The sequence below is a fragment of the Macaca thibetana genome, chromosome 17, assembly GCF_024542745.1.
Source record: "Macaca thibetana thibetana isolate TM-01 chromosome 17, ASM2454274v1, whole genome shotgun sequence".
NCBI classification, from domain to species: domain Eukaryota; kingdom Metazoa; phylum Chordata; class Mammalia; order Primates; family Cercopithecidae; genus Macaca; species Macaca thibetana.
The window spans coordinates 27,899,966-27,914,201 of NC_065594.1; the positions used below are offsets into that span (position 1 = coordinate 27,899,966).

General features: G+C 38.6%; 2 protein-coding genes across 12 annotated transcripts in view; one reads left to right on the top strand and one right to left on the bottom strand.

The window, feature by feature from the left end:
* Positions 1-14,236, bottom strand: part of CAB39L (calcium binding protein 39 like) — a 135,994-nt gene that overhangs the window by 51,635 nt on the left and 70,123 nt on the right. For all 11 annotated transcript variants that reach the window (XM_050766344.1, XM_050766345.1, XM_050766338.1 and 8 more), the window contains one exon: positions 13,992-14,156. In XM_050766344.1, the coding sequence (XP_050622301.1) occupies positions 13,992-14,156 (165 nt within the window). The remainder of the gene's footprint in view (positions 1-13,991; positions 14,157-14,236) is intronic.
* Positions 1-14,236, top strand: part of PHF11 (PHD finger protein 11) — a 211,056-nt gene that overhangs the window by 43,029 nt on the left and 153,791 nt on the right. The gene's annotated exons all lie outside the window — the stretch shown is intronic.

The following is a 14,236-nucleotide window of genomic DNA, read 5'->3' on the forward strand; positions in this document are numbered from 1 at the left end:
ATGGTTGTGTGTAAACTACTCTTGTCTTAAGGAGAAAGACTAAATGATGAACCAACCAAAAATATTAACAACTTTTCAAGGTATAAACAGTACAATAAGACACAAAGAGAAACAACAAAAAGTTAAAAAGCAGGGGAGGAAGTTAAGGTGTAGGGCTCTTATTAGTTTTCTTTCTGTGCATTTCTTTATGTAATTAGTATTAAGTTGTCATCAGCCTAAAACAATGGGTTATAAGATGGTATATGCATGCCTCATGGTAACCTCAAATAAAAAAACATACAATGGATACACAAAAAATAAAAAACAAGAAATTAAAGCACACCACCAGAGAAAATCACATTCACTAAAAGGAAGACAGAATGGAAGTAAAGAAGGAAGAAACAGCCCGGGCGCGGTGGCTCAAGCCTGTAATCCCAGCACTCTGGGAGGCCAAGACGGGTGGATCACGAGGTCAGGAGATCGAGACCATCCTGGCTAACACGGTGAAACCCCGTCTCTACTTAAAAAGTACAAAAAACTAGCCGGGCGAGGTGGCGGGCGCCTGTAGTCCCAGCTACTCGGGAGGCTGAGGCAGGAGAATGGCGTGAACCCGGGAGGCGGAGCTTGCAGTGAGCTGAGATCCGGCCACTGCACTCCAGCCTGGGCGACAGAGCGAGACTCCGTCTCAAAAAAAAAAAAAAAAAAAGAAGGAAGAAACAATAAAAAACAACCAGAAAACAAATAACAAAATGGCAGGAGTAAGCCCCTACTTGTCAGTAATAACATTGTATGTAAATGGACTAAAGTCTGCAATCAAAAGACACAGAGTGGCTACTTGGGAGGCTGAGGTGTAAGGATCACCTGAGCCCAGGAGGTCAACGGTTCAGTGAGCTGTGACTGTGCTACTGCACTCCAGCCTGGATGACAGAGTGAGACCCTGTCTCAAAAAAAAAAAAAAAAAAAAAAAAAGACATAGAGTGGTTGAATGGATGAAAAAAACAAGACCCAGATGATCTGTTGCCTACAAGAAACACACCTCACCTATGAAGATACACATGGACTGAAAATAAAGACATGGAAAAAGATATTCCATGCTAATGAAAACAAACAAACAAAACCGAGGAGGAGTAGCTATACTTACATCAGACAAAACAGATTTCAAGACAAAAACTGTAAGAAGAGACAAAGAAAGTCATTATATAATAACAAAGGGGTCATTTCAGCAAGAGGATATAACAATTGTAAATATATATGCACCAAACACTGGAGCATCCAGATATGTAAAACAAATATTATTAGAACTAAAGTGAGAGATACATCCCAATACAACAGTAGCAGATCTCAGATCTGGGGCATGATAACTTTTAACACTGTTATTCAACATAATATTGGAAGTCTGAGCTAGAGCAATCAAACAAGAGAATGAAATGAAGAGCAAATATTATTAGAGCTAAAGTGAGAGATAGATCCCAATACAACAGTAGCAGATCTTAGATCTGGAACATGATAACTTTTACCACCATTATTCAACATAATATTGGAAGTCTTAGCCAGAGCAATCAAACAAGAGAATGAAATGAAGGGCATCCAAATTGGAAAAGTCAAATTATCTTTGTTTGCAGATGATATGACCTTATATTTGGAAAAAACTAAAGACTCCACAAAAAAACTATTAGAATTGATGAGCAAATTCAATAAAGTTGCAGGATACAAAAATCAACATACAAAAATCAGCAGCATTTCTATGTGCTAACAGTGAACAAGCTGAAAAAGAAATCAAAAAAGAAATCCCATTTATAATAGCAACAAATAAATAAATACCTAGAAATTAACTTAACCAAAGAAGTAAAAAATCTCCATAATGAAAAGTATAAAAAAACCGATGAAAGAAATTAAAGAGGACATGCAAAGAAGGAAAGATACTCATGTCCATGGATTGAAAGAAACAATATTGTTAAAATGTTCATACTACCCAACATAATCTACAGATTCAGTGCAATCCCTGTCAAAGTACCAATGACATTCTTCATCGAAATAGAAAAAACCATCCAAAATTTACATGGAGCCACAAAAAACACAGAATAGCCAAAACTTTCCTGAGCAAAAAGAACAAAACTGAAGAAATCACATGACTTGACTTTGAATTATACTACAGAGCTACATAGTAACCAAAACAGCATGGTACTGGCATAAAAACAGACACACAGATCAATGGAACAGAACAAAGAACTCAGAAACAAATTTACGCACCTACAGTGAACTCATTTTTTACAAAGATGCTGAGAACATAAGACAGTCTTCAACAAATTGTGCAAAGAAAACTGAATATTCATATGCAGAAGAATGAAATTAGACCCCTATTTCTTGTCACATACAAAAATCAAATCAAAATGGATTAAAGACTTTTATCTAAGATCTATGAAACTATGAAGCTCCTAAAAGAAAATATTAGGGAAACTCTCCACGACCTTGGTCTGGGCAAAAACTTCTTGAGCAAAACCCCACAAGCACAGGCAATCAAAGCAAAAATGGACAAATGGGACCACATCAAATTTAAAAGCTTCTGCACAGTGAAGGATACAATCAACAAAGTAAAAAGACAACCTACAGAACACAGGCCTTCTATGAAAAGGTGGTCAACATCACTGATTATCAGAGAAATGCAAATCAAAACTACAATGAGATATCATCTCACCACAGTTAAAATGCCTTTTATCTAAATGTCAGGTAACAACTATTGCTGGTGAGGATGTGGGGAAAAGGAAAACTTCATATGCTGTTGGTAGGAATGTAAATTGGTACAACTGCTATGGAGAACAATTTGGAGGTTCCTCAGAAAACTACAAATAGAGGCTGGGTGTGGTGGCTCAAGCCTGTAATCCCAGCACTTTGGGAGGCTGAGGCAGGCGGATCACGAGGTCAGGAGATCGAGACCATCCTGGCTAACGTGGTGAAACCCCGTCTCTACTAAAAATACAAAAACATTAGCAGGGCCTAGTGGCGGGCACTGTAGTCCCGGCTACTCGGGAGGATGAGGCAGGAGAATGGCGTGAACCTGGGAGGAGGAGCTTGCAGTGAGCCAAGATTGCGCCACTGCACTCCAGCCTGGGCAACAGAGCAAGATTCCATCTCAAAGAAAAAAAAAAAAAAACTACAAATAGAGCTACCATATGATTTAGCAATCCTACTCTTAGGTATATGCCCAAAAGAAAGGAAATCAGTATATAAAAGAGATATTTACACTCCCATATTTGTTAATAGTATTGTTCACAATAGCCAAGATTTGGAAACAACCTAAGTGTCCAAAAACAGATGACAAAATGAGGATAAAGAAAATGTGGTACCTATATACAATAAAGTACTATTCAGCCATAAAAAGGAATGAGATTCTGTCATTGCAACAACATGGATGGAACTGGAAGTCATTATTTTAAGTGAAATAAACCAGGCACAGAAAGACAAACATCAGATGCTCTCAGTTATTTGTAGGATCTAAAAATTAAAACAAATGAACTCATGAAAATCAAGAATAGAAGCATGGTTACCAGAGGCTAGGAAGGTAGTAGGGGAGTATGTGTATGGGGGATGGGGATGGTTAATGGGTACAAAAAACAATAGAAACAATGAATAAGATCCAGTAACACCAAGGATAAATGCTTGAGAGGATGGATACCCAAATTTCCATGGTGTGGTTATTACACATTACATGCCTGTACTAAAATATCTCATATACACTGCCTACTATGTACCCACAAAAATTAAAAAGAGAAAAAGGAAATAAATAAAAACCCATGCTCTCACGAGGTCAGGAGTTCGAGACCAGCATGGCTAAGATGGTAAAATCCCATCTCTACTAAAAATACAAAAATTAGCCAGGTGTGGTGGCATGCACCTGTAATCCCAGCTACTCGGGAGGCTGAGGCAAGGGAATCGTCTGAACCCAGGAGGCAGAGGCTGCAGTGGGCTGAGATCGTGCCATTGCACTCAAACCTGGGCAACAAGAGCGACACTCTGTCTAAAAAAAAAAACAACCCATGCTCTCCAAATGTTCTCTCTCCGAAACCCAACCCCCCAACCAAAGCCCAAAAAACTTAATAGTATAAAAAACAAGCAATCTGCCAGGCATGGTGGCTCACTCATGTAATCCCAGTGTTTTGGGAGGCTAAGGCAGGTAGATCACCTGAGGTCAGGAGTTTGAGACCAGGCTGACCAACATGGTGAAACCTTGTCTCTACTAAAAATACAAAAATTAGCTGGGTGTGGTGGTGCATGCCTGTAATCCCAGCTACTCGGGAGGCTGAGGCACAAGAATCGCTTGAGCCCTAGAGGCAGAAGCTGCAGTGAACTGAGATTGTGCCACTGAATTCCAGCCTGGGCAACAGACCAAGGTCCTGCCTCAAACAAACAAACAATCTAACTAGAAAATGGACAAAAGGCTGGGTGGGGTGGCCCGTGCCTATAATCCCAGGCATGAAATTACTTTGGAAAGCTGAAGCAGGCAGATTGCTTGAGCCAGGAGTTTGAGAGTAGCCTGGGCAACATAGCAAGATCCCATCTCTACTTAAAAAATAAAATAAAAATAAACAAAAAAGAGAAAATGGGTAAAAGACATGAAGAGACATTTTACCAAAGAGGATATACAGATGGCAACAAGTACATAAAAGATGTTCAACATCGTTAACCATTAGGGAAATGAAAATCAAAACCACAATGAACTATTACTACATGCCTATCAAAATGGCTACAGTAAAAAACAGCAACAACATCAAATGCTGGCAAGAATGAAGAAAAACCGTACTCATAGATTGTGGTGGAAATGTAAAACAGTATAGCCAATCTGGAAAACACTTTAGCAGTTCCTGAAACAGCTAAACATGCAGCTAACCATAACAGCAATTGTGCTCTTTGCATCTATCACAGAGAAATGAAAACTTATGTTCACACAAAAACCAATTAGGAAGTGAATCTTCAATTGAAAAGGATACTTTAAAATCAGTTGCTCTCATAATTTAAAAACACGAAAAAATGTTTATAGGCTGGGCATGGTGGCTCATGCCTGTAATTCTAGCACTTTGAGAGGCCAAGGCTAGAGGATCAGTTGAACCCCAGGAGTTTGAGATCAGTCTTGGCAACATGGTGAAAACCCATCTCTACCAAAAAAAAAAAAAATACAAAAATTAGCTGGGTGTAGTGGCATACGCCTACAGTCCCAGCTATTTGGGAGGCTGAGGTGGGAGGATCACTTGAGCCTGAGAGGTGTAGGTGGGAGGTGTAGGTGGCAGTGAGCTGAGATCCTGCCACTGATGGCTAAAGACTATACTGATGTTAAAGACTATATTTGCTGTATAAAAAAAGATATAGCTGTAAGCATAAATTGGTTTTAAAATGAAAGAAATCATGTTTTGTTCAAAATTTCTAGACCCTACAGTGTAATATTGCAGAATAAATATCAACCCTCTTTGAAATGTCATAGGAACATGTTTTTCATACTTCCCAGTGAAATGCCGCAAGAACATTCCATACAGCATTCCAGTGAACAGTAGAAATGAAGCTCCACAGAACTCTATCCAACTTTTACACAGAGGAAAACATTCTTCTAGTTCATTAGCAAATGGGTGCAAAGGCAAAGGAAGCCCCCTGTGGATAACAAAAACAAGTTCTGCTACCAGGGACCGACTCCCAAAACAGAGGAAAGGATTAGAATAGAAAGGATTACAGAACACTGAAACAGGTACAAGCTGGTGAATAATGATCTCTACATTACACGTTAATCTTTGTAGTTCTCAATTTGTCATGCCAAATCTAACTGGAGTGAAACCGTAACTATTTCAAAACCAGTTTTTTGCAACCCACAGGTTGCCAGATCTCAAGTCCTGGACTCAGGAGTGGCCAGAAAAAAAGAAAAAAACTCTCAAAGTAACTTTGATAATAAAGAAGCAACATCCAGAAATGACCCAAAATGCCAAAAATTAGCTGGCAATTCTCAGGTTACATATAATGTGACCAATAAGATCCCAAACCTGAAGAAGCAGCCCTTGTGTTTGCTGGCAAATTCAAAAAAGTCAGCTTTAACATGAAATGCTCCACAATTATTTGCTGAATGAATGATATATATGGAAGTATTAACTAAAATCAAATAAGAAAAGAGAAAAGGAGGGAAGAAATAGGTAGTGAACAGCAGTCACAGCAACCAGAATAATTGCTGAAAAAGAGCATCCCTCATGGATAGCATAGATGAGAAAAGGGAAACGAGAAAAGAAGGCAGAGACTAGAAAACACCCACTTTAAAACATAAGCCATTGACTTTTATACAGTATATAAAGAATTCTCAAAATTCAGCAACAAAATTAAAAGGGGGCAAAAGATCTGAATAGATACTTCATAAAAGAAGAGTACATAGTGGCAAAAATGTACATGAAAAGATGCTCAACATCATTAGTCATTAGGGAAATCCAAATTAAAATCACAATGAGATATCACAAACCCTTATTAGAATGGCTAAAATAAAACAACAAAACAAAACAAAAGTTGACATTCCCCAACAGCCCCACTCCTAGGTATTTATCTAAGTGAAATGAAAACCTATGTTCACACTAAATACTATACATAAATGGTTATGGCCGCTTTATTTGTAATTGCTAGAAACTGGAAATATGTAAAATATCCTACAAGTGGGGAATCGATAAATGAACTGTGGTCCATCCATGCAAAGGACTACTACTCAGCAATAAAAAGCCACAGACTCCTAATACATGGCAACAACATGGATGAATCTCAAATGCATTATGCGGACAGAAGCCAGGCTGAAAAGGCTACATACATATGATTCTGTTTACCCAATCTTTTTGCAATGGTGAAAATATAAGGACTGAAAACTGATCAATGGTTGCCAGAGGCTGGGGACAGGAAAAGGAGCTGATTACAAAGAGGCATAGGATAATTTTTTTTTTTTTTTTTTTTTTTTTTGAGACAAGGTCTTGCTCTGTTGCCTGGGCTGAAGTGGCACAATCTCAGCTCGCTGCAACCTCCGCCTGCCAGGTTCAAGCGATTCTCCTGCTTCAACCTCCCAAGTAGCTGGGACTACAGGTGCACACCACCACACCTGGTTAATTTTTGTATTTTTAGTAGAGACAGGGTTTTACCATGTTGGCCAGGATGGTCTCGATCTCCTGACCTCGTGATCTGCCCACCTAGGCCTCCCAAAGTGCTGGGATTACAGGCATGAGCCACCACGCCCTGCCGGCATAGGAAAATTTTTTAGGGTGATGGAACTGTTCTTCATTACAGAACTGTGCACTAAAAAGGGTGAATGTTACTATTTATAAATTGTATCATAATTTTAAAAAATGAAAATTATAGCCACTGAAGTCATGGACTTCTCTATTCTTGCTGGTGTGTTGCGGGGGAGTTGAGGTGGGTGGGAGCAAATGGTTGTGCTGAATTTCAGTAGCAGAAGTAGAGAGGCAGAACAGTCTGCAGGGTGAGGGGTGGCCACTGAATGGATGAGTGAGGGATCTTGCTGGGGACTAAAATTCAAATTGAACTAATTTATACATATTGGGAAAGATACAGGGAATGAAAGTACAAGCTAGCTCAAAGTTGCTCTCAAAAAAATTTAAATATAATTAAATTTACATATTACATGAAATCTATCTGTTGGAATTTATATGGGAGATTATCTACCCCACTGTCCCAATATCTGTGTCATTCTATTGTCTCTGCAGGCTGGCTTCTTCTGTTTCTTTAGTCCACATAGTGAAAAATATGGCCACTGATGGAAAAACTGCATTTACTATCTTTAGCACCTGGCTAGATACTGGGGTTCTATCTCAGTTCTAGTTCCAGAATTCCTGCAGAAAGCCTCTGGCCCTCTTTTGGTCAGATATCCACTTGCAGGTCATTCAGCTGTGTGTTGTCCAGGGTGTCATGTCACCCAAAATGGTTGTTCCCATGGTAACCATGTGAGTGGAGAAGGAGGGAGCATTCCCCAGAAAGGACAGGGAGCGGGCAGACACAACACGTTATACACAGCGCAAGCAGCCTTCATCCTCATGCAGATGACATTCCTTAAAATGTCTGGTACAATCAAACTAATGGTCACTGTCTTAATTTTATTACAAATAACTAACAGGTTTCACATCTAATTAAGAGCCTGATGCCAAATGCCATTTTTAATCACCCATAAATTACATTCCTCTTTAGGATAAAGGCCTTCTAAAGCTTATCTTCATTAATTTTAGGAGGGCAATAGGATAATGATAACATAAAATTCCATTTTCTATGACATAGTATTTCCCTACCTGAGATTGTAAATTCTTTAATTTGTCCAGTGATGAGCACGAAATATATAAACAATCAAATAAAACCAAGACCAAATATAATTAAATAAAATCAATGGCTGACATGCATAGTAAGCATTTCAAATTGTTAAATGTATGAAGTACAGTCAAAGCTGGTATTTTAAGGCTTTACAATTTCTGTTATATTTTTACAGTAATAAAACCAAAGGTAAAGAACCACTTTTTTTTTTCTTTGTCTTTTTTTTTTTTTTGAGATGGAGTTTCATTCTCGTTGCCCATGATGGTGTACAATGGTGTGATCTTGGCTCACTGCAACCTCCACCTCCCGGGTTCAAGCTATTCTCCTGCCTCCGCCTCCTGAGTAGCTGGGATTACAGGTGCATGCCACCATGGCCAGAGCTAATTTTTATATTTTTAGTACAGATGGGGTTTTGCCACATTGGCCAGGCTGGTCTCGAACCCCTGACCTCAGGTTTCCCAAAATGCTGGGATTACAGGCGGGAGCCACCGCGCCTGGCCAAGGACCACTTTAATCAGGTCCAGGGAATAGAAAAAGATTGTTAGAGGATAAACATTTACAAAATGTAGGACTACAAAATGGCTTAATGAAAAGCAGAAAAGTTGATCCTGGAGTGTTTCTTTTGCTTTTTTTTTTTTTTTTCTTTTGAGACAGGGTCTCATTCTATTACCCAAGCTGGAGTGCAGTGGCACAATCTTGGCTCACTGTAGCCTCAACCACTGTGATTCTTCCAACTTAGCCTCCTGAGTAGCTGGGACCACAGGCATGCATGGCCTGCTATTTTTTTTTTTTTTTAATTTTTTTTGAGACAGGGTTTTGCCATGTTGCCCAGGGGGTCTCAAACTCCTGGGCTTAAGCAATCCTCCCACCTCAGCCTCCCAAAGTGCTGGGATTATAGGCGTGAGCCACTGTGCTGGGCCTGTTTTGCTAATTTTTTTTTTTTAATGTGGCAAGAAATAATCATTAGGGATTAAGTTACCACAGAAGACAATTTTCTGCTTCTTTGAGCTGCTTATTCAGCCTGAACAGTTCACTTTGCATCCATCCTAGTTTTGCAAGGCACACCTGCCTTTAAAATGAATGTATCAGACCTTATAGGCAACACATTTTCCCTCCTTTGATCTCTTATCACGTTGTGTTTCAAAACATCAAAGAGTATAAAGCTGTGTTTTGAATAGTAGCCAAACCTCAAAAAACACAGCTGAGTTTGATCCTGAGCCCATAAAAATCAGAAGCCTTGCAAACTCAGTCACAAATCATTTTTTGAACCTCATAATAGTATGCTGAAATGGTTCTTGTCTGTCTGCAATTTTAAGGCTTAAAGGATTAGATAAAAATTTATAGCTACATAATGAGATTTTTATTTAACCCGAAGGCCGACCTCCTAGCCATTATTCACATGATGATAGCAGGATCCTCCAGTATTGTCCCTACCCCAATGGGCCACTTTCCTCTAGATTCCTGACAGAGAAGTGGGTTTGTCAAAGATTCCTGAGTCAGTCCCTGCTACCCAGTCTAAGTCAGTGCTGCCAGCCACCATCACTGCTGTCAGCTCAGGGTTCCAAACCCCTGCTCCTAGCACCCTTCAACCCCCATTCCTTGCCTTGTTTCCAGCAACTGTTTATTTTTTCAACACTCAGTTTACTCCAAGGATAGAAAACCATCCCTTCTTCACTCGACATGTGTTGTTGTTGTTGTTGTTGTTGTTGCTTTGTTTTTGTTTTGAGATGGAGTCTCGCTCCGTCACCCAGGTTGGAGTTCAGTGGTGCAATCTTGGCTCACTGCAAGCTCCGCCTCCCAGGTTCATGCCATTCTCCTGCCTCAGCCTCCTGAGTAGCTGGGACTACAGGGGCCCGCCACCACGCCCAGCTAATTTTTATATTTTTAATAGAGATGAAGTTTCACCGTGTTAGCCAGGATGGTCTCGATCTCCTGACCTCGTGATCCACCCGCCTCGGCCTCCCAAAGTGCTGGGATTACAGTCATGAGCCACCGTGCCCGGCCTCAACATGTATGATTAGTACAGAGTTCCTTTACAAAGGTTTAAGATGAACAAAGGATAATTACAGCACAGTGCAGAAACACCTTCAAGTGGAAGTCTACAGATCACTTTTATGAAAGATGAAAGGTTCCTCAGTCTTCCTGATCATCTTTCTCCATGAACACCTTCCTTTTGTCATGGTTCTGGATCCCTCTCTCTCCCTCCCTCCAAACCTTTCTCCTATCTTTCTTCTATTTCCTACTCCTATCAACCTTAGCCAAAGAGGGCATTTCTCAAATTTCTGTTACTTTTCTCTGCCAAGGAAATCTAAGCTTTTTTCTTTCAGTCTTTTCGTTCCAGAAATTGTCTAGAGACTTCAGCCTTTCAAACTAACAAAAAAGCCAATCATGGTATCTTCTAAATAAAAATTCACTTTTTTTCTCTGTAAAGAATGTGCCATTCTCCTAGGTTATCTGGCAAAAGCTGTAGTCCATCCTTAAAATAATAATTTTTCCTTTCTGTTATCAAAACATACCAGAAATTTTACAGTCAAATGACTGTTGTTCTCTCCAAAGAAGCACCAGGAGAGGCTATTCACTTACTGAAATCATATCATCATCACTGCAAAGAGTTTGAATTATCTTCTAAACAATTTACTAATTCCTCCAGAAAAATAGCTCACTGGTGTGTCCTGACACCTTCTTTTGGTCCAATTCTTTTACCTCTGCTTTGATCTCTCATTCTCATTACTACATTCATTCAATCAATTCACATACAAACATGCCACTATGTATGGCAAACACAGTCCTAGTACTCAAGGTAACATAGAAGTGATTGTCCCAGTGCAAGCCATGAACCAAAAGACATGGGAGTGGGGGGTTCTGTGTCGTTGGAGTAAGTTTGAAGTCAGACGGAATTTTATCAAGCTGTCACTAGCTTATATAGATACTTTAGGCTTGAGAAGGAGAGTTGCCGCCTGCAGGCTGATCGTCCACGCCTCCAGTTCATAGAGATAACATAGTAGGTTTCTACAAGTAGCCTAATAATGGCAGGAAGGAAGCGCCTCCTTTCTGAAAATACTGTATGTAGTTGAAATGCTTACAATTGAACTGTACTAAACTTTCACTCCTTTTCATTCATTCATTTATTCATTCGACCAAGAAGTGTATACTTTTCTACGGGCTAGAGAAGGAGGATGGCTGCATCTATGGAGTATCATGTTCACTTATAATTACGTTCTAGGTATGTGTCACGTCAATTGAATAAACAAAGTTAAGAGTTGCCTGCTATCTTATTATCACAATAACAAATCTTCATAATAGTTTTGAATCATCAGTTTTAAAACTTATATTATTCAGGAGGGAAGGCAAGTATATAATACATTTTATTTTAAAAATTAAAGTAATCCACAAGAGTAATCAATTTAACTCCACATTTGAAGGCTTAATCTTCAGCTATATGGAAAATTCAAATGTTCAGAAAGATACTTCCTTTCTCCAAGGATTCCAGAGAATAAAGTTTACTTGACAATAATGTACAAGTCTATTTTAGGGAACTAAATGTCTTACTTCCAAAATAATTTTTAAATTAACTTCTTCTCAAAAATTTTAATTTATATTTGTTATGCCACGTAAAAGAAGGGGAACTTACATAACTGTTTCTTATGTTCCACTTTTGTTATCTGAGCCAATGCCAAAGAAAGTCGTAAGACACCCAAAGTTTTTCTTTGGTATACTCCTCCCTAACTCCCCAATTCTTGGAGAGCACTTTGAACCTGAGGTTCTGTGGCTGCTCAAGGCTTCTCCAGGTCACTGAACCTGACGACCTCTCATCCCTGACTCATTCTTCAAAACATAACCATCCTTAGTCATATTCCTTCCAGCACTCCACTGCAAATTGGGTTAATCTCATAAACTAACTCAAGCATACTTATGAATTAGTGATGACAGTAGCTTAATATGCTGCTGTTCTCAGAGAAATGAGCAAAACAATAGTAAATCTATAAAACTATAATACTATAAGAATAGGGAATCGTTTTCCTATTTATAGTCACTGACCAACTAAATCTAAAAAAAAATTAAGGGTTATAACAAAAAAAAAATCAAGGGTTATAACAAAAACAAACCAGCTTACATTTAACTTTAGTTCTTGAGTTTGAGAAAAAGAGGAAATGAAAGAATACAACTACTTGACATTTGTATACAGTTTGCATTCGTATTTAGTGTCCCTATATAACACAACATATATATGTATATATTTTTATTTAGTTTAATATTTAAAACAACGCTGTAAGTTCATATTACTCCTATTTTATAGATGAGAAAGCTTAAGCTCAAAGCAGTTAAGTTACTGACCATGAAATAGCAGAGCTGGGACTCTAAGCAATTCTCATTCCGAGTCAAGTGTTTTTTTCACTATGCCACAGCTTCTACAAGTGTTCATAATACCTAATTTTAAATTAAATAAAAGAAACAGAAAAGTATATACATACAGTAAGACTATTATTTCACATATAGCTGGTTTTCAGAGGAAATGGGACCTAAGATGGAGAGGGAGAGTGAGCAAGCCAAGCAAGAGGAAAAAGAAAAAGGTTATGGGTCAGAAAATGTCAAAGGCAGAGATTGAATAAGGAAGGGAAAGAAAGAAAAAGACAGCTGTAACTGAAAGGATGAGCTGAAGTCCAGGCCGTTCCGCGTCCCCACTTGGTCTTGCTTCTAGCCACAACTGGACTGCGTGCCTCCTGGCTCTGCACTCCTCCTCCTCTGCTTCAGCTGCTAAAAATCTTCCCTGGTCTAACTTGTGCAGAGAGCTGTGGGCTACTATTTCCACAGATCCCCAGAGCCCTGACCTGATCTTGTTCTAATCATGGTAATCACTGTCGTTAGTTTTCCTTCCACTTATTCAGTGAACAAAACGAAAAGCAATTCACTTTGCATATCTCCTCTATCTCTGAGAATGAATGGAGACCCAAGTACCTACCCGATAGGAACAAAATTGGTATTATGGTAGAAACAAAGCAACAAAGCCAAACCAGGACTTCTGTCACCTCAACAGTCAATGCCCGAACTTGCCTATGTATCCATTTGTCACTGAAAAATCACAACCTCTGAGTTACACAATAGATAATAAAATGACTACACATATTCACCACTTATATTTCTAAGCTTTTGTTTTACTTAGTCAATGTATTATTTAGGTAAATGAGGTAATAATTGCTTTCAAAAGGAGATAAACATATTACTAGCAATTAACACATTTCTTAAATCATTAGTCTAATGTGTTCATTAAAAGAATTGTCTGAATTTGAAGCTCTGAAGTAAGTGAGTGACTTTGGGCAAATTACTTAATATCTTTGAACTTTAGGTTCTTTATCTATAACATGGGGCTAATAATACAGTATTAAACGCAAAGATAGTTTTAAGAATTCAGTGAGCTAAATGCTTGAAACTGTACCTGGCATATAGCAAGCATTCAACAAATGTCATTTCTTATTATTACTTCTATTAGCCATTAGTTTTGCTACCTAGCAGCATAAAACTTAACTATAGTTTGGCTTTTTGCTTTTGTAAAAAATAGATTAATTGTAGACGTTTTAGAGAAAACTTTAAAAAATAGCATATGGAAAGCAATAATGAAAAGTAAAAGTCAAAATAGTGATAGATATATGTTAAAATTGAAAAGCACCACTGGCGTCCTTTTACAGCTGGTTTACCTCAAAGTCTATCAGCTGCAAGTCAGCTATCAGTGTCACCAGCAGGCCACTATTGTAGAGTTCTTGTGCTAGCTGAGCCACTGCTTCTGTTGGGGGTTCTTTTTCATTTGTACCACACAGAATTTCTTTCATTGCTTGCAGTGATTTCGACACTTCTTCTGAAGCCTAGTGACCAAAAAGTATGCTAACAGTTAAAAGAATCAAAATCAAAATTTTTAGGCTATAAACAAACAAACAAATAATCC